The 25,072-nt window shown below is 48.4% G+C and overlaps 1 protein-coding gene across 2 annotated transcripts; it reads right to left on the reverse strand.

Annotated features, from left to right (window-relative positions):
* Positions 1–9,394: 9,394 nt before the first annotated feature.
* On the reverse strand, positions 9,395–21,168 carry fstl3 (follistatin-like 3 (secreted glycoprotein)). 2 transcript variants are annotated; one of them, XM_069186059.1, is made up of 5 exons: positions 20,741–21,168; positions 17,692–17,877; positions 13,097–13,312; positions 12,150–12,377; positions 9,395–11,160 (listed from the first exon to the last, which is right to left on the reverse strand). In XM_069186059.1, the coding sequence occupies exons 1-5, from the start codon at positions 20,814–20,816 to the stop codon at positions 11,108–11,110; spliced, it is 759 nt and encodes a 252-aa protein (XP_069042160.1). In that variant the 5' UTR covers positions 20,817–21,168; the 3' UTR covers positions 9,395–11,107. The 2 variants fall into 2 exon arrangements, with proteins under 2 accessions (XP_069042160.1, XP_069042161.1); XM_069186060.1 differs by lacking the exon at positions 20,741–21,168 and adding an exon at positions 20,146–20,734.
* Positions 21,169–25,072: the final 3,904 nt, after the last annotated feature.

Genomic DNA, 25,072 nt, shown 5'->3' on the forward strand with positions numbered 1-25,072 from the left:
GGCTCTCCGGGGGGGAGAGGGGTACCCGAGGAGGGACGGCGGGAGCCGGCGCTGGGTGGTCCGGAGTCACATGGCCGTGGCTGGGTGTGGGATGCCAGAGAGAGAGCAGTCTTTGCAGCCACAGGGGGCCAGCAGCTGGCGTCTAGTGATACTTCGTTAAGGTTTACCAGGGCTGCGGTTAGACTCCACGTTAGACTCCTACTGCCATGGTTTCCTATAGGCTGCACTGACTAGAGCTCGCTCACACCTCTTCCTCAGCGTCCTGACGCTGTGATTATCCTGTGCTGCTCCACAGAGTGTCTCTTGCGCTGTGACAAGCTCTTCAACGGTTTCATTTTACTGATTGAGTTGGGGGAGGGAGGCTTCTTCCCATTGTCAAAAAACATGCTGGGACTGTACGTTAGCTGGCTGTTGGGAAAACAGGGCCTGGTGTGAGTGTGTGTGCGTGTGTGTGTCCGTCTGCCCTGAGATAGACTGGCGTCCTGTCCAGGGTGTACCCTGCCTTGCTCCTGTTGCTTGCTGGGATAGGGTCAGACGCTCCTACGTTCCCGAATCAGATAAAGCACTTAGAACATGAAAGGATGGAATAGTGGGTGGGGGTGCCCTTCCAAACAAAATCATTTTTCCCTCAAATTCAGATTCAAGGAATGTTATCGTTGTCGCTACTGAATTGTAGCATTGCTACAGCAAAAACAATCGACACATCTCTGTCTTTTGCTTCCACAGTTCTCCTTTCTCCCTAATAAGACCCTTTGTGGTTTCACTGTACTGCCTGCTGGGGGAAATTAACCGTTTCCAAAATTTCGTTTTCCCCGGCTGGGTTAACTGGGGTAAAGACCAACGATGAGGATATGAGCAGGGTTTTATATCCTGGGCGTTTCAGTGAACTGCGGCGTCTGGGAGGAAATTCAAATATAATAAGGAATGCATGAACACATGAAAAAAAACTCTGTGAAAGTCATTAAAATCTCTTCTTTTTCACAGTAATTGTCCAGCCTTCTGTAATTATGCTGCACGAAACTAAAGCTGGTAAAACAACTTTGATGTCAGCTGTCATAAAATATAGCCACTGAACAACAAAGATGCCAAGCTGGTACTATACCAAGACAACTTGAAGCATAATTGGCTAAGTGGCATCTCTGCCGGTGTATGATTTTAAATGGGTTCTGTAGCACCGCTAATTATGCAGTAGTAGTACGTTAAAACAGAATAGCATTGCTCTATCACCATGCCTGAAAATGTATTGGACAGGGGTGGAAAGAAATGTTAAGAAATGAGAATAAATGCATGTACATACTGTAGGTGTACTGTGTGTATATAATTAAGCAGGTGCAAATGATTTATTATCATGGCTTTCCTTTTCTTTCCTTGTAAGTCTTTTAATGCAAGCTAGCAGGTGCGTGTCTACTCAATAACGGAAGACCTTCTGGTTTTAATTACCATTAATTTAATTTTGTGCAATTTCACTTAATATCGGCATAAATGGAATGTAACCTTGGGGCCCGTCTGCTTTGAAGTTTTTCCCTGAGGTTCGCCTGCGTCTCTTGGCCTGATCCAGTGTTGTTTCTTCTGCACGAGTGAGAGTAGGTTACCTTGTACGACAGCAGACATGTCCCTGGCCTTGTGTTTCTTGATCTGAAATTCCAGGCTCACATCCTTCCCCTGTAATGGGATAGTGTTCTTTCCTAAAGCTGTTTAATATGCACCATATTTTCTTGTCACGTCCCTTAAAAATATATCCTTGAATGTAAAAATTCTTGCATGCATGGAAGGCAATGATTGTGATTATTTTATCTTTCTGCTGGGAACCGGGCAGATAGAGAAAAGGGAATGTCCTTGAGAGGATTAGGAGTCTCATGGTCTGGAATGTGCCAGGACTTGGTCAACTCCAGCCATTTATCAGGCAGGTTTGAGAGTGTCCACTCCTTGGTCATGAGCTGTTAGATTGCAGCCAGGTTGTGGCAGAGGGGTAAAACACACTATTGGTCACTGTTTCACACTATTGGGCATTCCATGTAGCTTTAAAAATTAATGGAGGCTCAGTTATATGGTTGGGCTACTTCTCCGCAATCGGATCAGGTAGGAACATTGTTATGTCACGCCCCCGGAGAACTCACCGCCCTTAATCAACTCCTTCACATTCCAGTGCAGTTTCCAATTAACTCATCAGACACACCTTCTTCCACCTGCCTACTTAAACCAACCTGACACACCACTCCTTGCTCTGTACTGGGTTTTTTTTTTCCCTAGCTAGAGTTGTATTGTTCTCTGTTTCACAAGATTTCTAGGTTTTTGGCACAGACCTCTGGCTTTGTCTTCTGGATCTTGACTTGGTTATTGTGGATTTACTGGTTTTTTGACCCTGGCCTGACCTCCTGACTTGTGTTTTTGGATAAACCCCTGCTGGTACTTTTGAGTTCTGATGATTCTGCTTAGGGTCCTGCTTCCACACCGTAACAAACATAAGGATACATACCCAACAATTTGAGTGTTCTGCCACTCCAGCCCATTAGCAACAGTTAGTAGTTAAGTGATCCCAGGATTTCACTCGGCTGTGCTTGGGAAGAAGCCTGGGTAACAGCTTTGACGACGTGGCTGGGAGGGTTGTTCCACACTCCCACAGCCCTGTGCATGGAGAAATGCCTCCTGCTCCCAGTTTGAAATGCACTTCTGCCCACGAGAAACAAGTCCTTATCTTGAGTGTGACTTCTACTGTGGAAAGAGAATAATCCCCCTGTGGCCTCAGAACCCCTTGGAAGATAATGCAGCTAATGCTTAGAACCTATTGAAAAGCCTGAACCAAAGGTTTCAGATTGCTGTTGGGTCGGCTCTTATGTTCGAGAATTACTGTTGGGTTCGAGGTCGGCTCTTAGGATCTAGATTGCTGTTGGGTTCGAGGTCGGCTCTTAGGATCTAGATTGCTGTTGGGTTCGAGGTCAGCTCTTAGGTTGGAGATTGCTCTTGGGTTCCAGATTGCTGTTGGGTTAGGGTTCATGAACTGAGAACTAACACTTAGACCCTGTTGGAAAGCATTAACTAAAGGATCCAGATCGCTGTTGGGCTCAGGAGCTCAGGTTTGATCTTGTTTTCCGAAATGCAGTGGGTGATGGCTCCACTCCTGTGTATCTGTGCAGGAATTACTCTGATGGTATCAGCCTTGGCAGATTAAGCCCATTTCCAAACAACATCCTTGACTATAGCCCTGTTCATAGATCCTTAACAGGGGGGAAATTGATACCATATGGCCAGTCAAATTCATTAAGTGCTGCCTGCAATAAGATTTCATTTTTTTTTTCATGCGAGGCTCATGAGTTCAGCTCGCAAATTAATCGCGTAGATGTTTTCTTTTTTTTATCATTCGGTGTGTTTCAGAGGTAGGCTTTTCTTGTGCAACAGTGTTTCTTCATCTGTTTTTCTGTATTTCCTCCCTGTCGATACAGGGGTGCCTATCTGCCCCTTTGGAGACCAGTGATAAGTGGAGTCTTTTTTTTTTTTTTTCCTGTATTTTGCCCACTGCAGAACACAATCATAAATGCTTCTTTTAGCCTATGAAGTCTCCTAGTATGAATGGTTTGTGTGTATGTGTTCCCTTTAGGAAGAATACTGGGAAATTCTTTTCTTACACGTTCCATATGGATTTAGACAGATGTGTTTGTTTCACTCTTTCATGTCTCGGAGGGGAGGAAGGGTCGTACAATTTAACTCCAAGTCACATGATTGTACTTGGAGCCTCTGTTTTTCCTATTCCAACAAGCCTTTCTGTCTGGTCTGCGTCGAAACGTACCCCTGGAGTCCTCTTCTTGCTTCAAAGGACCACACAGAGGGCGCTGCAGGGCAGACGGACTGCTGACCTTTTCTTAGGGGAAATAAACTTTTGCCTAATTGCGTGCTGGTCACGCTTAATTGAGCGACTTGACGTTTGCTCAATTTCCGAAATCTGCTGGTCTCCCTTTTCTCATTTTGCTTCTGGCCACTCTTGCTACCCTCCTGTGACCCGCTGCTGTCTGTCCTGGGCCCTACCTAAATTGGAAGATTAGAAGTAAAAGTGGTTTTTTTTTTCGTTGCTAAATCATTGCAGGACAGCCAAAAGGAAAGAGCTTCGTGCAGACACGATAGGGCCTTCGTTAATGCCAAACATGTTGGGAACTTTTCATCTTTTTGGAAGAGGCATTGGACACGCTTTTTATAAAGGACAGGTTTTATAAAAATATTGCCACCACACTGAACTAATGGTTGTTGCATGGCTAACCAAACAGCGGTATTGTTATGCAACATCACAAAAAAGTTACAGCTTTCTACAGATCTACTGTGGCCTTTCGAATTTGTAAGCTTTAGGGCTTGCTGTTAAAACTATCCTTCCCAGTGTTAGCAGAAGCCTAACATGATGTTGTTATAGTATTTTTCACACTCTGATGTCTTAATAACGCAGGTGAAACACCTTTGTAAAACATGCACGTAACATAAATGTCTTAAGTGTTAGTGGTATCTGAATGCCCCTCTGCAAACATCGCAAAACCCTTTCTGAAACATTTTGCCATTATGATTCAGCAACAACTGAAAATGTGATTAAAAAATGTTGTGTTAACTGGGCAGCCTTGAAAGACAGCACCCCCATCACTGAGGATTGTGCTGTATGTAGCACTAGTTACAGCTGTGACCTCCAGGTGTCCCAGATTTCTTCTAGATAAAGTGCGTCAGAGAATCTCAGCGGGGTTCACTCAGAATATTGTGCATGAGTCTGGAGAGCTCATTACTAGAAGGGCACTAATGCCCTGGAGACAGTTTGAATAAGAGGCACTAGATCAGGTCTCAGTGTAAAAGGCTGGCCACATACAGATACATGCTGGGAACTTAATCTCTTCAGTCTCAGACAGAGGAGATTGAGAGGGAAGGTGTTATGAATATTGAAAATACTGACATGAATCAGCAAGGTTAAACTAGACTATTTCAGGAGCAGGCATCGAAAAAGAATACAGGCGTGGAAGGAAAGGATGAAGCAGCATATTTAGAACCAAGAGCGGGATGTAGTTTTTTTTTCCTAAAGGGTGGTTGAATTTGGAACAACAAGCTACTTGGCCATGCTGCCGAAGACCGTTCCTCTGGATCTTTGAAGAAAGGGCTGAATAGACTTTCCTGGGTCACTCATCTGCTATTTTTCAAGTACGTGAGATGGTGGAACAGCCTTTGCAGGTCGGTAACCTTTCTTGTTTTCTGTTCTCATCTCTCTACTGACAGGCTGCAGGGTGGAGCTGTGGTAAGCGTCGGTGCTTCGCAGTACTGGGTCTCCGGGTTCAATTCCAGTCCAGAGGTGCTGTCTGTGTGGAGTTTGCATGTTCGTGGGCATCCTCCAGGTGGCCTGGGGTCCTCCCACAGTCCAAAGATGTACTGGTAGGTTCTGAGAAAACTGGTTCTGGTGTGAGCGTGCGTGTTTGTGTCTGCGTCTGTGTGTGTCATGTGATGGAGTGGCGTCTCTCCCAGGGTGTACCCCACCTTGCGGCCATTGCTTGTCCAGATAGGCTCCGGCTCCCCCCGCAAGCCTGAATTGGAAGAAGCGGTTAGATAATGGATGGATCTCTCCACTGCCATGTGACAGAGTGCTGGAAGGTTCGTCCTGGGCAATCAGTATCAGAAGGCTTGCCGTTAGAATAAACTTCATTCCCTTTGTCTAGCCATTGCTAGAGTGTCTGGAATGCAGTGTTGCCGAGCCTGTGCCGCAGAATAAATCTGTTTATCCTGCAGATAATCAGGAAGGACGGGACAGATGGGGAAGAGGGGAGAGGCACGGCGACAGCTCAGAAACCATGCTTGACGGGCGTGCGAGTCCGGAGATCGAACTCATAAGAAACAGCTTTTTTCGCCCAGACAAGCCCGGCTGCAGCTCTTTGAGATCCCCGCGGTGTGGTTACTGCCACTCCAAAGCCTCCAGCATGATTTAGGAGGGTGGGTGGTCCCTCGTTCTCGGTCTTTCTAAGATTTCTTTTGTTTTAACACCATCGTGTTTATGAGCATCTGGTGGGCCTGTGTCAGGGAAGCCTTACTGGAAGTTACATCAGTGCTGTGACTTCAGCAGGCAATAAAGAGTGCAGGAAGAGTCACAGCGACTGGCAGGGAACATGCAGAGGAGCTCACAGGAGGAAATAAACAGCCAAAGGTATAAGCAGCAGCTGTATCACCCTGCAGCTCACAGCTGGCAGCCCACTGAAGCTCAGCAGGTGTGAGGCTGGATGGGAGACCTCCTGGGAAAGCTAAGGTTTCTGCTGGAAGAGGTATTAGAGGGGCCAGTAGGGGGCGCTCTCACCCTGCAATCTGTGTGGGTCCCAATGCCCCAGTATAGTGACGGGGGCACTATACACTGTAAAAAAAAAAAAAAAATGCCATCCTTTGGATGAGACGTAAAACCAAGGTCCTGACTCTCTGTGGTCATTAAAAATCCCAGGGCGTTTCTCAAAAAAGAGTAGGGGTGTTACCCCGGTGTCCTGGCCAAACTCTCCCCTGGCTTTTACCAATCATGGCCTCCTAATAATCCCCCTCTCTGAACTGGCTTCATCACTCTGCTCTCCTCCCCACTGAGAGCTGGTGTGTGGGGAGCGGACTGGCTCATCATCCGGGTGGGGGTACACACTGGTGGTGGTGGAGGGGAGTCCCCATGACCTGTAAAGCACTTTGAGAGGAGTGTCCAGAAAAGCGCTATAAAAATGAAAGGAAAGATCTGGTTACAGCTAGCCCTCACTCCTCCAAGCCGCATAACTGTCCTGATTCTCCACAGTGAGCACGCAGCCCTCTCTGTAACAGAAGAATGAGATTTGATTGAATAATTGAGTGACTATTGCAAAACAAGAATGGGGGGTTTGATTTCTTGCCCATTCTTGGTAACTGCTGCGCATGCGATAGCCCTGGACGTTTACCCTGGGAGGCGTTCAGGCCTTACAAAGCCTCCCATAATTTTTCTGAGGGAAACGAAATCCGCAGTTGATGGTTTGTGCTGTTAGCACAGAAGGTCACTCTTGTCTTCCTCGCCTAGCGGGCCGCTCAGTGTGAGGAGTGGTCTTCCTAAGAGGGCTCGGCAGGAAGAGACAGGCGATCGGCAATCCGAATCACGCGCCCGAGATCGGTCTCAGCCTGGGGTGACGTTCTGTCCCTATCAATCAAAAAGAAAAACAAAACCTTTTTTTTTTTTTTTAATGGGAAACAACATGAGAATGAAGAAACGAGCAGAGCGCTCTCCAAACCCTTTGTGGCGTTGTTGTTGCTATTGAGAACACATTTCGTTCTCTCTTTCACCGAAGGGCCTTTGGCCTTGAATGAAAACATCGCGCAAAGTTAAAACAGATGCTAGAGCAGTCGGGAGTGCCTCTGGAAAAGGGGAAAACAAGAGAGGAATTTAATACAGGAAAATGACTCACAGCCCTAACAGCGCTTACCTCCACCACCTCAATCTAGGAGTTTCTCCATGGAACCAGACTGGGGCAACGTTTTCTTGTGTTTTTTTCTCCCTTCCATTCCACATTTTTAATATCTGAAATGAATGGGCACAGTAGCTTCAAGATTTGGTCTTAAACTGACCTGTACGTCAGACAAGCAGTGGATGTTTAGTGTTGCTAACCAGGACGGTTTTCGCAAGATACTCGGCAGAGAAGCCCAGTTATGCGAAGGGGATCTGTAGGGACTCAGGCTGGGGTCTCCGGGTTCAATTCCAGCCCAGAGGTGCTGTCTGTGTGGAGTTTGCATGTTCTCCCCCTGCTGTCAGTGTGGAGTTTGCATGTTCTCCCCAAGCTCATATGGGTTCCCTCCAGGTGCTCCGGTTTCCTCCCACAATACAAAAACCTACAGGTAGGTTAGTTGGCCTCTTGAGGAAAATCGTCCCCAATGTGAGTGTGTATGTTTGTGTCAGAGTCTGTGTGCCCTGCAATGGACTGGCGTCCTGTCCAGGGCGCACCTCTCCTCGCGCCCAGATAGGCTCCAGCCCCCCCGCAACCCTGAATTGGAAGAAGCCGTTAGAAAACGGATGTCACACAGCAGAGTGCTGAAGGGTTCCTCCTGGGCAATCAGTATCCGAAGGCTTAAACTGACCTGTAGGTTGGACAAGAAATGGACGCATAGTGTCGCTAACCAGAGTGGTCTTCACACATACTCCGCAGAGAAGCACAGTTATGAGCTGAGGATGGGTCGTGACCCTGGCTGACTAACCGACCACCGGGCACCCCAGAGGGGACAGGCTCAATCTGACAAGCAGGAAGAGTGCAGCCCTGTGCACACTGTTGGTCAAGGGCTGTTAGTGAAAAGCTCACCCGCTTTGACAGAATCACAGGATTCAGTTCAAATGTAGCGTACAGCGCTCTTGTCGCCCACAGTGTGAGGTTTCATTTATCTTTTCTGGACATCTTGCAAATGCATTCATATAAAAACAAGAGGCTGACCTGGCAGCCGAAACACAATAACACACAGCGTGTTTTGAAGATACTCTATACGCATGAAAAAGAGCGGAGTTGTGGTTTCATTTACAATTGGTTTAGCTTGTACTTCATTCGATTAAAACCTAACTGTCAGCAAAATCAAGAAGGCATGGAAAATCGCATTTAAAACGAGCTGAATGGATTGAAAAGCATGAGATTGTGGCTTTGTTCAAGAGGGCAGAATCAAAGGTATAAGTAGACCCGAAACAGTTCAGTTTCAAGAAAACCCCCTTTAACCTGTTGTCAGAGTGTCACTCCTTAATAAGGTCGCAAGAAAGTGATCACATTACCCCTGTGCTGGAGTCCTTACATTGGTTTCCAGTCAGGTTTTGTGTTGATTTCGAAATCATCATGCTCATCTTACATGCATTCATGCTCACGGGTACTCAATCTCTGTACCTCACCTCGCAATCTGTTTTGTCTGATTCGATTCTGGTCACTTGTCTGTACCCAAGCTCATTTACCCTCTATGGGTGACAGGCTCTTCTCCTGCTGCTGCACTCCATAGCTCAGGAATTATTTCCCCAGAGATATAAGACCTGCCCTGAACGCATTATTATTATTATCCGGGACGGAGTGGTGGCACTGTGGCTGGAAGGTTGCCAGTTCGTATCCCGCAGCCAGCAGAGGAATCCTACTCCGCTGGGCCCCTGAGCAAGGCCCTTCACCCCAACTGCTCCAGGGGCGCTGTATAAATGGCTGACCCTGCACTCTGACCCCCAGCTTCTCTCCCTGTCTGTGTGTCTCATGGAGAGCAAGCTGGGGTCTGCGAAAAGACAAATTCCTAATGCAAGAAATTGTATAGGGCCAATAAAGTGATCTCTTATTATTATCATCATTTCTACATTGGTACCTTTCTCCGGGGTACTACGACCCCCAATTGTAAACCGTAATGATTCTGATAGTTTGGAAATGGAAAAAAAAAGACAATCAGGCAAGGACAGTCTTAAGAATGATGAGTATTTATGTTGGGGATAAAAGAGCAGTACAAAAATACAAAAATAACTTGGTACATACAAATCTGACAGTGGTAAATGCGGTCCTATTTACAGCCAATAAAATAGTGGATATACTGCAAAATATAATCATACAATTTCAAAAATAAAAAGTTGTTTATAAACATGGGTATAGTGATAACAAAGTCGGTATCCTTAATCAGTTCAAGGTGGTTCTGTTTTATACATTACTACTATTGTTATATATTATACTTCCACAGTATAAGCAATTTAATTACAAAAGCATTGAGCGGATTTTACTTCAGACAAAAGATGACAGGATTGTCCAGGAAAAATAAAATACACCCCAGAAGATGTATTATTTTAACATCTAGGGGAATTAGAGGATTTCTTCCTCATGGATATCATGGGTCTGTGCCTTTGTCTACCTGAGCACTACAGAAAATTACTGTTTCTGGCAACCTTACGATAATGGTAGACTGTGAGAAATGAAGGCTATACTCAATTAGAAGCCCCAGTGTAAACTCTTAATGGCTTTAATATTAAAAATATCATTTTGCATGTGACAGTCTCCTGCAGGAGGGGTATTAGAAGAGAACTGTGATTGAAAAGCTGTAATGCAGTCTGTCCAGTCTGCAAGATCGAACTGAGGTTGAAGCACATTGAACAGTATCATGCTTAAACAAGGCCATGCAATGCAAGCTGACAATATGGTGCAGCTTTACATATGATATATACATATATGTGTATATTTACAGTATATATTAAAGGAGTGAAGGTCTTTTAAAATCATCCCTTTTAACAAATCCAGGATTATGTTTTATAAAAAAAAACATATAAACAAAGGAGAAAAAATAATAAATATATCTCTGAAAGAAGAGAGTAGTTATTGTATACAGGAAAAACAAATATATAAATAAATCAGATTTTTTATACCATTTGCTCCAATAAATATCTGTGGCATTGAATATACAATATTCACATTCCAGCACGCCTTGTCTGTCGTGGTCTCTAGTGTGGCTGCAGGTTTCTGGGAAGGAACAACACTGCCTGAGACACAGACCAGGAAGTTTCAGAATGCAGTCATTGCATGAGTCATCGAAAGCAAGACTCATCTACTTTATGTGATCTGACCTGTGCTTTCGTTTTTAATCAAAGTTTGGCCATCCTGTATCCGCTTTTTAATCTTAAAGGTACCCTAAAGAAAGCTATTGATCCTCCCTCGATCAGGCTGCAAGAAGGAAGGTTGATTTTAACTGACTGTACTGACTGTATTGTATTGTTGTACTATTGTATCATTTCCTTACACTGTGCTGTGTTGACTGTGCCAGGCTGCTGTTGGACTGCACTTTCCCTCATGGGATTAATTAGAGTATCTATCTAAAATTGGAAACTGGGCAGACTCCGGAGGCTGGATGACTGGGAGCAGAGGATGACTGCAAGAGTTAAAGATCTGCCTTCTCCCAGCTTGTTTCAAGCCCTCCATCCCCTAAATAACAGCACCGTGAAGACTGCAGCTGGGTCGAAATGCGAGACGAAAGTGAGCACAAAGGCCTTTGGGCATCATGGTAGAGGCCCAGGGTGGAAGCAGGAGGGCCTGTCCGCTCCTGGGTGCAGCTCCAGGTCTTCGGTTAATCCCCTTCCTTCCCCACAGCTGACCGAGAGACCTGCGGCTTCGGTGGGGGGGGGCGCCAGCCTCTACACCGCGTTCTCCTCGCTCTCCCCCTTCGCCAGCGCAGGCCTCGGCACGTCTGGAAGGAAAGCAGGGCCACGGGTTTACGGGACAAGACGGGAGCCGGGAGTCTGCCACGGCGGGCACCCCGGGGGGCTGGAACCGGGGTGCCCCGTGACCCATACAGCCTTTCTGCTAGACCTGACTGAGGGCAGCGCCACTAGAGGAGAACCAGCCAGCCTTGCGTCCCCACAAGTCTGTGCGTCAGAGGCGAGAGAGGGAGCGAACTCCGCAAGGGGAGAGGGAAGAGCTTGACGTGACGGCCGGATTCAGGGGAAGGAAGCAAAGGGAACAAAAAAATAAAACTCAGCTCAGCCTCCTCCTTGATGGATCCCTTCAGGGCTGCAGGTTTTAAAACCGAGAGCAGGCAGCACTTGTGAATATAACCAGCCATGAAGCTGAAGCCGACACTCTGACTTCTTCCAGGAAACAGCTGGGTGAGATCCTTGTAGCATTGACGCTAATTACCACATGGGCTAGCTGGGCCAAAAGGCCAGCTCTCATCTCTGACCTGTCTTGTGTTCTTATGATGATGATGTAACACAAGAAAACAAGAACCAGCTAGCCTGCATATAAGAGTACAGAATAAAGAGCTTTTTATGCACTGCTGCACATCTCTGAACTGGCTTCATCACTCTGCTCTCCTCCCCACTGAGAGCTGGTGTGTGGGCGAGCGGACTGGAGCCTCATCCAGGTGGGGGCGCACACTGGTGGTGGTGGAGGGGATCCCCATGACCTGTAATGGGCTTTGAGCAAAGTGTCCAGAAAAGTGCTATGTAAGTAAAAATAATTATTATTCTAAATGTGTACTGTATGTCTGCACTCCTGCCACACAGACGTGCACTGGTGTGCCTGTGAAATGTGTTTGCCTTGCTTTGCTTCTGTCAGGACCCGCAATGTGCTGTACCGTGCTTGTAAGATGGCTCCCCAGTCCTTCGCCATCGCTTACAAGAGAGTGGCACAGTGAGCCCGCCGCAGGGAGGACCTAACCACGAGGCGCTTGCTTACGTGTGCAGTGGCCATAGTGGCGGACGCCGATGGATCTGCCCAGGAAGCACGTCGCCCTGCGCAGGTGGCAGGCGCTGGGGTAGGTGATGTTATCGTTGCCGCAGATGGGGGGCTCCGAGGCCATGGGCATGGGGCAGGGGGCGGTGCGGCACATCACGCAGTGGGCGCTGTCCGTCTGGTCGGTCACGCAGGTGTGCGTGCCCGGGCACACCACGTTGGAGCAGGACTCTGGGAGGAGAGGCGTTCAGAAAGCGGTCAGGCTCGGGGGACACACGCGACGCAAGCTGGAAATACGGTGCAGCTTTCCGTCTGATATATATGCACATTTCCAGCATATATGAAAGGAGTGAAGGTCTTTTAAAAACACCCCTTTTAACAAATCTAGGAGGCTCAGTGCATGGATGTGAGCGTGCACACGGTGTCTGGGACTCTCCTGGAAAGATTGTTTAAGGGTAAACACAGTATCAGCCAAGCTCATGTGATACCCACACTTAAAAAACCCAAGCAGGTAGCTGTCTCAGCATGCGTTGTCTGCAAATGAAAGTAAGGGTATATTACATGCTTCTTTAGGTGTCACAAGGCTCCACAGCCGAAACGTCGTGTCTCTTTTCTTCTCAGCATGGAATAAACCCTTACTTATCACTTAAAAAGCCTCCAGGATTGTCCAGACCCACAAACTTACACAAGCTAGAGTCCGGCTTCTGTGTCAGGGTTAGTTTAAGATTCAGTGTGGAGATCTGGGTACAGTTCATGTTAGGTTAAGACTTAGGGTAGAGGTTATGCTAACAGTTAGTGATAAAACTAAGAACAGTCTGGGGTTAGAGGCACGGTTAGTCTTTGGACGAGGGTTGATAAGGTTCCCAGTGAGGTCATATTTAGAAACACGATTCTCCAGGAGCCGCAGAGCGGGCCTGTTAGTGGGCATGCCGAGAGGACGGGCTGCTTACTTTTGCACTCCCCCTGGTACATGACCTCCAGGTCGGGCAGGCCCCGGCACTTGGCCAGGAGCAGGGAGCACTCGTCCCGGTAGGTGTTGCCGTCGGAGCCGCAGACGGGCTGGCGGCGGGTGACGTTGGAGCAGTCGGGCGAGCACACGCACTGGGGCCGGCTGTGCTTCATCTTGCACACCTTCCCGGGGCCGCAGTCCACCCCCTCGCACGACTCTGGAGGAGCGCAGAAGCAGGGGAGTGAGGGGCCCGATCGCGAAACCGCTCCGGCGCTGAGGACGCATGCACGGTGCCGTCCAGCTGCAGCCCAGTCCTCTAGGCCAGGGATGATAACAGCCAGACACAGCAGAGGCCTGCATTTACCCAGACGGCCGCTGGCGAACGGGCAACGTCCTTGAACTGATAGGGTGCACCGGCACCCTCCTGTCACTTTGCACTCTCAGGACACATACGAACAGGGCTAAATACCTCCTAACCTCGTGTTCTGTTCGCACAGTCTGTAACTGTATTATAAATAGCAATTGTATAATTTATTGTATCGTGATCCTAACCTAATCCCTATAAACTTCTCTCCTCCTACTCTTCTATCCCTCTTAACCAGCTCGCGGATAAAGCATTTCATTGCCGACAACACCGCTGTACTGCACCGATACATAAACCTTGACTGACGATAACTGCTGCATCACCCACTGACAGGCAGTGCAGGTCAGGCTCCATCACTCCTTCCTTGTTACAAAAGGATATAACCGAGCGCGTGCTTCTTCACTGACAACTGCTCTGTTCTCCAGACGGGCAGAATTACTGGAAGAGAAAAACACCACAACACAGAACGCAATCCATTTCCCAAAGACATCTTGCGACATCTCCCAGTGACATAAGACTGTTCTCTGTCATGTTCTGGCACACGCGAGTGGGCGAGTGGTGGACCACAGCCGTAAATCTCGTTCTGCAGATGACGAATCCTGAACATTGATCCTATTCTTTGCAATCTGACGCGAGACCCCATTAAAAATGATTTACCCGCCTGCGTCCGCAGTTGGGTTCTGTTTTAATTAAGATGTAACCGGCAGCGCTAACTGAAGACATGTGGATTTGTATCCAGCCTCTTTGTCACTGCATGATCTGGAAGAGATGGTTGGAGGTTTGTGTATTTTTATTTTCAATTCTTTTTCAGGGGCATCCTCAGGCAGTGCGCATACTGCTTCTCATCTTGCATGCTGGAAACCACGAAGTGGCTTACTCATGCTTTGGTTATGCTGTACTGGGACGGTGAAAATGGGCCATTCTCTGACTCCAGCGCAGAAGAATGTACACAGATACTGGTGGCACCGCAAAGTGTGCATTCTGAAACTTGCAGGCGGGGTGCAGAAGTTCTGATTCACCTCCAGCGCCACTGAACTGAAACTCCGGCACAGCCTGACTCAGCCGGCGTGTTGCTAACACACGTCGGTTTTCCACTCTCAATGTCCGAAGGCAGGGCTTTTGGTGGTGCCCGTGAGAATTGTGCACAAGGAGACCTGCTAAGGCAATGAGCCTTTCTCTGTGACAGGAGGAGCCAGAGATGCCATATTGGGAGGTGCCCACCAGTTACAAAGACTGGCCCAACTGGAAGTCTATCTGGGGGAACACAGCAGAATGACGCGTGGCACCACAGACCCTTTAAAAATGCACAATTGCTTCACAATTTAAGAGTGGAATCCGTTTTTGATTTGAAATATATTGCAGTCTAACTTCAAATCCCCAAAATGCCATATAAGGAACTACTTTATTTTCCCCATTGGCAGTGGTTTAATATTCTGTTATATTTCTTTTCCCGTGCCCTCTCTGTCTCACCTCCTCATCTGCATCTAGCCAGGAGTGCACAAGTACACACACACACACACACACACACACACACACACACACACACACACAGGAATTTTTCCACCCTGCAAAAAAGGAGGGGATTACTTTTTTCAGGTCTGCTGACAGTACAACACGATTTATTTACGTTTTTACAGACCTCGGGTACAGCAAAGAACTGGTCAACATGAGTCAGGTTTAAAGAATGCTTTGAACCACTTAACAGAAAGAGCCCACATGTGAGAAATATTACTGTACTTTACCTGCGAGGTACAAAACACCATGCAGCTTAGTGATAACAGAACAGCAAGCGCCAACGAAAAAGAGAACTGAAGCCCACAGGCCTCATTTTTAATGTGTGTTTTTCCACTAATTCAGTCCACAGCTCACAGCAGTGCTCTTAGTTATGAGGAACAGTCCTCTAAGAAAGCGTTAAACTGGAATTCATTCTGAAGAACAAGCCAGCCTGACTGATTCTAATGCGCGCTGGGGAAAAAACCACTCAGATTGAAGCAGAAGTGTTTTTGTAGGGGCATGAGTACCAGGTTTGAAGGGGCCTGCATCAGGTATATGTGTCTGATAATAAAGGAATCTTGTTCTACCACAGCGGTTATCCGAACTGCTTCAGCGAACAGCCAGAATTAGCTTACAAGTGGTTCAGCTCAGAAAAAATCATTTCCAAAAGCAAACTTCACACAGCAAAGGGTCTTTTCATTCTGTCATTTCCTGGGAGCAAACTCTCAAACCAGCAATGGACATTCCTGGTCCTGGAGGGGTCAGTGTGTCTGCAGGGTGTCCAGTCCTGGTCCTGGAGGGTCAGTGTGTCTGCAGGGTGTCCAGTCCTGATCCTGGAGGGTCAGTGTGTCTGCAGGGTGTCCAGTCCTGATCCTGGAGGGTCAGTGTGTCATCAGTGTCCAGTCCTAGTCCTGGAGGGGTTAGTCTGTCATCAGAATGTCCAGTCCTGGTCCTGGAGGGGTCAGTGTGTCATCAGAGTGTCCAGTCCTAGTCCTGGAGTGTCAGTGTGTCTGCAGGGTGTCCAGTCCTGGTCCTAGAGGGGTCAGTGTGTCTGCAGGGTGTCCAGTCCTTGACCACCAGTGCTTGGAGGTTTGGGAGAAGCTGTTAGATTTATCCTACAGCGCCCACAGTGAACTGAGTTTTGGCTGTGAAAAGCTGAGGTGGAATGAAGACCTGCGGTTGCCCTGCAGGACCAGGATTACCCTCTCTCTGCACACCCTAAGGACTAAGGAAGCACTTTCTTTGCTTCTTTTTTGCGGTACGCTGCGAACTTTGCCCCTACAGACAAACAGATTTGGCCATCGTGTGCGATTCCCTCTTCAGCATGAATCTTTACTTCATTGTATAACACTGTTATCTGCAGGAGGATTCTACAGTGAACCTATACGATTATATATTACAACACTCTGATGAGAGCGAGAAAAATCTTAAATATTTCAAGAGAGTTCTTTACTTCTCAATCAGGTCACTGGGTAAATAAGCCAACACTGCCATGAGGGGTTGAAGACTGTACAGCTGCTTACACACTTGCCAGCAGCCATATCACTCTGCAACTCACCACTGGAGCCCAGCAGGTGTGAACCTGGTCAGTACTTATTATTATTATTATTATTATTATTATTATTATTATTATTATTTGCAGATACGAGTTTGCACAGCATTTGCACAAGATGAGAATCTTGCCATAGCTGTGGCTAACTGTGTGCACTAATGGTACCAATAAAGAGATGATGATGATGATGATGATGAAGAGGATGCAACGCAGTGAAAAAGCACATAAAAACCCAGTCACACGCATAGTTCTTACCCCGTGCCAATCTCGGGCATTTCGGCGGTAAGGGGTTTATGGCCAACTGCAGCGTTCCGCCACATGCACGCATTTCAGCCATCAAGAAACACTTAACTAAACACCCCTCTCGATCACCCCCATTAGAGTTCCCCACACCGGCCAGCGATCGTATTCAAGATACCGAAGCACTTTCAGAGCGCGAGTTAATGAAAACCTAAAATATCCTCAAGTGACCCTGAGAGTTCGCCAATGGCTTGCACTGGTAGTCTAGTCGAAAACAGCTGGCTGCGTTTGAAACATCTGGATGCAGTCCAGGGCAAAAACAAAAAGAGAAATGCTTTCAAATACGGCCTTGCAAAAAATCCCTTCCCGTTACTGTGTTTAAACTGAACAAGACATTTTCTGCAATGAAAGCTGGTGGTTGGTGGGGGGGGGGTCTATCTTGTTGGCAGTGACTTGCAGAGGTGTTAGTGGAGGAATGGGAGTCAACAGGTCCCCACCACTCCTCTCCTGCTCGCTGGCCTGTGCCTGGGCTGGAAAGGTGGGAAGTAGGTGGCTCTTCTTGGCCATTGTTGTACTAATGCAATCGAGGAATAATGAAATCAACATACCCTGCCATCAATGTGCACATCTGCACTGCAAACACAGTAGATAGAGAATATATTTGCTGATCTGATTGCAGTTCAGATACTTTGGCGAATGGAAATATCCTGTATACGGAGGCAGAATCAGAGGTGGTGTGCAGGTCTGGCACAAACCGTACTGCCAAAGCCAGTTGTCTAAGCCTGCCGATCACAGCCCTGTGATCAAAGTGACCCTCCATGTGGCCACCTTCGATAACAGCGAAGGTGATGCAACCTCTTCATGCCCCGGCCACGGGGGAAAGCACACCTGCTGTGACAGAGCCCTCGGACGTGCACAGTGACAAGGGGGGGGTGGAACCAGTTACCTTTGCAGGGCCTGCAAGGCACGATCCCCAGGAATCCGAGCAGGCTGACCTCGTTGATGGGCAGGGTGCTGTCGGACCAGGCCGTGTCCAGGCTCCCGCTGCCGCAGCACTCCTGGTGGCTCACTCCCCGCATCAGCACCATGGCGCAGCGCGGCTCCCGGCCCTGCTGCAGCCAGCACATCCCGGCTGCGCGGGCACAGAAACACACAGGATCACTCGGGATCACGGGGGATCGATCGGAGAAGCGTGGGATTGCACAGGATCACTCGGGATGGCTCGGGGTCACACAGAGTCACACAGAAACATGGAATCACGCAGGATCACACAGAAACACGAGATCGCACAGGATCACACAGAGTCACACAGAGACATGGAATCACGCAGGATCTCACAGGATCACACAGAAACACGAGATCGCACAGGATCACACAGAGTCACACAGAGTCACACAGAGACATGGAATCACGCAGGATCTCACAGGATCACACAGAACCACGAGATCGCACAGGATCACACACAGTCACACAGAGACATGGAATCACGCAGGATCACACAGAAACACGAGATCGCACAGGATCACACAGAGTCACACAGAGTCACACAGAGACATGGAATCACGCAGGATCTCACAGAGTCACACAGAGACATGGAATCACGCAGGATCTCACAGGATCACACAGAACCAAGAGATCGCACAGGATCACACAGAGTCACACAGAGACATGGAATCACGCAGGATCTCACAGGATCACACAGAAACACGAGATCGCACAGGATCACACAGAGTCACACAGAGTCACACAGAGACATGGAATCACGCAGGATCTCACAGAGTCAGACAGAGACATGGAATCACACAGGATCACACAGAGTCACACAGAGACATGGAATCATGCAGGATCTCACAGGATCACACAGAGTCACACAGAGACATGGAATCACACAGGATCACACAGAGTCACACAGAGATATGGAATCACGCAGGATCTCACAGTCACAGAAACAGAGGATCACACAGAAACAGAGGATCACACAGAAACATGGAGTCATGCAGGATCACACAGAGTCACACAGAAACACGAGATCACACAGGATCACACAGAAACATGGAGTCATGCAGGATCACACAGAGTCACACAGAAACACGAGATCACGCAGGATCACACAGAAACATGGAGTCAGGCAGGATCACATGCACTTTACATGTTCATATTGTCTGTTTTCCTCCACATTCAATGCTTCAGCAATACCATCTTAAACTGTATTTGCAGAAAAGGTTAGCACTACACTAACTCCAGCAGCCTTCGGTCTCGATCAACAGTGATCTAGTTGAGCCTGACATGACATCCCAGTTCCGCACGAGTATTTTTCCTTCGTAATGCTGGTTGGTTTGAAACAAGAAGAAGATACCATCATTTTCAGCACCTTTATTGTTACAAAAGAAGAGTTTGCAACACTGCAAGTAAAAGGTTTCTCCCTGGTTATAGGGAGAAAGGGAGGAAGGCTGACGTGCACCACCGAAAACAGGTCTGCGATGCACCTATGCAGCTGTAGATATATATTAGCATAATGTATTGATAATTGCATAAATTGCATGTGTGTATTAGCCAAAATGTTTTCCAGGGCTTTGGAAATAAACACTGGAATAAAAAACAGCAATCAACGAATAAGACTTGATTGACCTGGGCTTTAATTAGTGACGTCTGTGGGTCTGAATGGATAGACAGCCTTCCCTTATGCAGAAAAACAAACATCGGTGAGAAATTGCTTAAACACAGAATTACTCTAAAGAAAGCTGCGGTCATTTAGAAGATTGGTCAGTTCTGTCAGATGGAGTCAAATAGGTTTCTCAAGCAGATTAAAAGTGCCTGTTTATGTCTGGCAGTGGAACACCCAAAGGATCGTGGTAAAGCTGCATGTCTGGTGCCTATAAATATACTGACACCTACCAGAGGTCTCCCGGACTGTTTAGGAGAAATCAAGAAATCATGCCTTCAACCTGCCAACAGTAACTACCACTCGGCAGCTGGGAAGCAACGGGCGAGTATATTATACCTGGTTGTGGACCAGCCATTGACAGACGTACTGACGGCGAATTGACGACTTTTTAAAAAAGGGAGCTCTTTTTCTACACCGCGTGTTAAAAACAGGATCTGGCTGGAAACACGCCGGACTGCATAAATATTGCTGCCAGACACGTTACAGATTTCGTCCATTTGATCTTGGGATTGAAGTTTTAACAATCTACCCCCAGATGCATTGTTTGTCAGAGGTAGCCTGTATATATTCCTACCCGCTAAAAAAAAGACACCTTTTTATCCCCGGTGAAAACGTCTGGAGAATAGATGGCGGCACACTTTGTACTCCAGTTTAAACCCCTGACCCCTCCTCACCACGGCCCTTGGTACCGAAGGAACCCCAACAGAGTGGCCGTGGTTCAGAGTGCGCGCTCACCTGCGGGACGGAAGAGCGCCGCGGAGCAGACAGAGCGCGCTCACGTCAGGTCACGCTGCCCGGACTCCACCAGCGCCACCAGCAAAACTAACACTCATAATGACGACAGTGCCGACGATACAGAATCAATACTAATACCTGCAGTAGCAGCAGTACGCTGTAATAGTAACCATTGTGCAATAATATACAACAGTAACTCAACTGCATTTCTTTTTCCTGAATGAAACACTGATTCTGCTTTTTTTTTTTCGATTTTGTGACATGTTTTTAATCTTTTTTTTCATGTTTCTAAATTGTAGGTCTCCTTGTTTATAAACAGATTTTGGTTGCACACGGCAGACGCGACGTTTCAGCATCACAACCTCTCCCCCAAAAGATCGTTTCCATCTATCCTAAACAGAAGCAGAGATATCACAGCCGTCCTGTATCTTCAAAAAGCGCCGAAAGGGAAATAAAAAACACAGCCTAAATCCAGAGTGCTTAGTGGGTAAGGAAGGAAATTAAAACTTCGGAACTCATAATTAAAAAAAAAACAACAACGAAAAGTTAACGTTAACGAATGCAAAAAGAAAAAATCAAAAAGCAGGAAACTCACCGTTTGCTGGGTAGCGTCCGATAAAGTCGCATAAAGCGACAAATATGATAATGTTAACGGCAATGAAACAGCTCATGGCGTGAAAATTAAAGTTCCTAACAAAATGAATCACCAGCGCCGGTGCTAAACGCGCGTGAGTCTCTCCACAGTCAGAGCCCGGAGGTTTTGGAGCGTCTCGCTCGCTGACTCGAGGCTCGGCAGCGCGGATAACGGTCCGAGTCGCTGAATGGGTCGCGTCGGCGGCGGCCCTCTCTTTGGTGAATGAGTGTGTGGGGGCGAGTCCGCTCCGCCTGTGTATAAATATTTTGGCTGGAGTGGATTATGCGGCTGGGGCGGGCGTCGCTCCCAGCCAGTTGCAGGAGGCGGGGAGGGCGGCCGCCTGATCATCAGTCTGAGGCAATTCTCAGCGCAAAGCGACCCCGTGTCTGAGCAACGAGGCACCGGATTTTACACCGGCCCTCTTCTGTATAATCCCCCCCCCCTCCTCCTCCCACCCCAAACACATTTTTTTAACCGCTGTCCCGCCAAACTATTGCTACCCTCCCAGTTCTCACACGCCTTCTCTCCGGAGATGTATAGTAAAAGTTGTTGTTGTTGTTGTTGTTGTTTTTTGCTCTGTGGGCGCTACCGCTACTGGACTCGAACTAAAAAGTGCCCCCCGCCCCGGAGGAAAGCTCTCGTTGGCGTTTCAAACCCGCCCCGCTCTGATTGAGCCGTTGGCATCTTAAATTGGACATCCCGGCACATCGAGACGGAAGCGCATTCTTCCTTTATTTACTACTCGCCGTATCTGTTTCGGGGGCGCTCTTGCAACACCGAGAGCAGACAACGTGCTTATTATAGTAATTATTACAGCGAGTCCAGGCATTTTCCCACCGGAGGAGAGACTAGGAGTGAATAGACTGTTTCATCCGGGGTGAACGTTGCGCAAGCGGAGGACGGCGGCCCGAGCGACACCCCCAGAAAGGGTTGCTGTGCGCGGACTTTTCGAAAGGGGCGCTCTCTCGTTGCGGCGGCGCTGGTCCAGTTTACACCAGACTCCCTTTTGACCGCTCCGGCGCTCGCAAAAGACGCGGGGCTGGCTGTTGATGCAGGCCGCATTCCTGCCTGCAGGTGGAAAGATGGGCTGCTCGGTCTCTCTCTCTCCCTCCCCACTAGTTAAAACCGAGCCCGTCGGGCCGGGCGGTCCCACGCGTGAGCAGGGGCCGTGAGTCAGGGCCACGCGGGGAGCCGCCACAGTCCTGGAGGCGGCGATGAGAGGCGAAGGAGATGCGCCTGGGCCGCTCTTATAAAGTCGTTAAAGCCCATCCCCCCCCCCCCCCCCTGTGCGGTACCTATCTGTGGTGTACTATGGAACGGCGCGTTAGTTGTTCCTCCTTATTCCTGGGGGATGTAGGGGGTTAACGTTAAGATAAGATCAGATCGCTTTATTGGCCCTATACAATTTCTTGTATTTCTCCATGAGACACACAGACAGGGAGAGAAGCTGGGGGTCAGAGCGCAGGGTCAGACATTTATACAGCGCCCCTGGAGCAGTTGGGGTGAAGGGCCTTGCTCAGGGGCCCTTACACACACCCTGGCCAGGACACCAGTACCTGCAGGGCACACAAAGACACACACTCACACCCTGGGCCATCTTTCCCGAAAGCCAATTAACCTGCCAGCATATCTTTAGACTGAGGGAGAACATGCAAACTCCACACAGACAGCACTTCAGGTCTGGAACCGAACCCAGGGCTCCAGCACAGATCTGACCTTCCTCCAGATGTCCCCCTTCTCAACCTCATATACCTCCTTCTTATTCCCCCACACAAACTGAAGAGCCTGCACAGTCGAGCCCCTGCCTCAGCTCCCCACTCTGAGACCCTCACAAGCGCGTATTACCCGCCGGACAAGCCCCCGGCCTGGGCAGACACCCGCTGCCAACGGAGCCCCGCTCTGCTACAGCTCAGACGAAGCCAGAGTTTAACAAAACATCCGGCCTGGTGCTGTTGGCGAGTTTGCGGTCGCCCCGTCGCTTGTTTGGGGTTTAATGAGGCCCGGCGCGATTATCTCGAAGATAAGCCTGGTGAAAGACCGGGTGGCCCGCGAAACCGCTCGGCGCTGCAGCTCCCGCCCGGAGATGATGAACGGGATGTCCGGCCGCTGCCGGGGGATGCGCGTCGCAGTCCGCCCCCGGGGGCGCTGCGCCCATCCCACGCCGAGGTGAGCGAGCGCGGAGACCCGCGGTCACGCGTGCACCCCCCACGCGTGCGGTGTGACCGGATTGTTGAACCTCGGGTTAAAGGGGAGGGGGATGTTCAATTAAGTGTTTCTCCACCGTTTCTGTACTAGGGACCAGCTCTCTTAAGGTCGCCGTCCACAGTCAGGTTACGGACCGGTCAGCATTGCTCAGGTGACCCTGCGGGCCGGCGCACAGGGGGCCGACAAACTAAGGTCTAGAATCATTCTTTTCAGCGTTTTACAACGATATCCACCGACATCTACTTATTACGGGAGAGAAAAACCTCAAACAATGTTCCCTAACTCTTTGTTAGCGATCTTCTGGGCGTGCAAACAGATTGTGCACAGCGTGCAAACACGCGCCCTTCACCTGGGCCACCGCTGTTCCATCTCGAGCCTCAAAACGGGTTGTTTTTTTTTACGGGGGTCGAAGGCCGCGGCTCGGGGGACACTGGCCACCCGCTCGCGGCCGGTGCACGGAGCCGGCCCCGGTTCAGCCACGTTTCCGCACGGGACACTACAGATCACCCAGAGCGCAATATCGTACATACGGCTCGGAACATCTGAAAATGATCTCCGGCGGCCGAGTGTTTCTGAGTACACGTCATTTCGCATTCATGTTTGTGCTCTCGCATCTCCCCCCCCCCTTCCACTCCGGGGATCAGCTGCACCCACCCCGTAAGCGCAGCCCGGGAAAGAGCCGTCCTGTTCCTCGATCTCGCCAGTGTTTCAAGACGCTGCGCTTTGGTCAAGAGTTACGGGCACAGGCCCAGTCTGACCGTGATATAACAATTCACCAGCAGCCATCTCACCCTGCAGCTCCCAGCTGGCAGCTCCACTGGAGCCCAGCAGGTGTGAGCCTGGCCAGTACCTGGATGGGAGACTCCTGGGAAAGCTGAGGTTGCTGCTGGAAGAGGTGCTAGTGGGACCAGCAGGGGGCGCTCACCCTGCAGTCTGTTTGGGTCCTATTGCCCCAGTATAGTGACGGGGACATTATACTGTTAACAGGCGCCGTCCTTCAGATGAGAAGTAAAACCGAAGTCCTGACTCTCTGTGGTCATTAAAAATCCCAGGATGTTTCTCGAAAAGAGTAGGGGTGTAACCCCGGCATCCTGGCCAAATTCCCCCCTGGCCTTTACCCATCATGGCCTCCTAATAATCCCCATCTCTGAACTGGCTTCATCACTCTGCTCTCCTCCCCACTGAGAGCTGGTGTGTGGAATTGGGTAGCACACCGGTAACATCTGGAAGGTGCCCTCGCTGTGCCCTCGATTACAACTGAACTTTACACGATGTTTACCTTTACCTACGTTTCTTCCTCACAAAATTCTCTTTCGAACTATTGTTAGTGATGTATTTGTGCAGTTATCCCGTTAAACGGAGATAAAATGTCATTTTTTACTGTGCAGTTCTGGTCATTCCCAGCAGGTGCGATGGCTCCCTCTGGTGGCAGAACACGTTATGTACCGCAGAGTTACAGAGACGATTACATGGGGTGTATGAACCGGGTATCAGTTACTGCATTAATATTTAATTGCAGTGATCCTACTGGATTTTGATCCAGTGCGGTAGCCCTAAAGTAATTCTAAATCCCCATTTAAAGTCTAATTCTCCACTTTCAATTCCTAAATAAACCAACCGCTTGGCTTGTCCTGTACGCATATTAAAACACGATAGAATGTTCTGTTTGAAAATAAATCGGTAACTAAATGTAAAATAAATGTAACCATTGATCTTCACAGTAATAGCGTGGCAGTATAATATCCTTACACTGGCTGACACGAACTTTTTTCTCACCTGCTATAAGCTTTGATTTTTGTCAGGGACAAATATGAATTGTTTCCTACAGATTTTTTAAAATAACTTTATTCCTTTATTATAACTTTGTATTCCTGTATTGTCCCCGATGGGAAATTGGGTTTTCAGGCAGGTAAAAAAAAAACATGACGCAATACGTAACAGATTTAACACCACACGAGCCCATTAACAAATAAGAATCATACATAAGACGAAAAAAAAACTTAAACTCCTTTAATTATATTGCCTTTTTGTGTATTCAAAGATGTCTAGCACGTTAAATAGACATTCACCGTGGCTCTTCTTTGGAGA

The sequence above is a fragment of the Lepisosteus oculatus genome, chromosome 29 (genome assembly GCF_040954835.1).
Source record: "Lepisosteus oculatus isolate fLepOcu1 chromosome 29, fLepOcu1.hap2, whole genome shotgun sequence".
Lineage (NCBI taxonomy): Eukaryota > Metazoa > Chordata > Actinopteri > Semionotiformes > Lepisosteidae > Lepisosteus > Lepisosteus oculatus.

What these genes read in the sequence shown, in the direction of transcription:
- fstl3 (XM_069186059.1), bottom strand. Translation starts at nt 20,816, where the DNA reads ATGAGCTGTTTCATTGCCGTTAACATTATCATATTTGTCGCTTTATGC. An exon ending in GTACCAGGGGGAGTGCAAAA is followed by an intron (nt 12,378 to 13,096) that starts GTAAGCAGCCCG and finishes CTCTCCTCCCAG; the next exon opens with AGTCCTGCTCCAACGTGGTG. An exon ending in CCACTATGGCCACTGCACAC is followed by an intron (nt 11,161 to 12,149) that starts GTAAGCAAGCGC and finishes CTTTCCTTCCAG; the next exon opens with ACGTGCCGAGGCCTGCGCTG.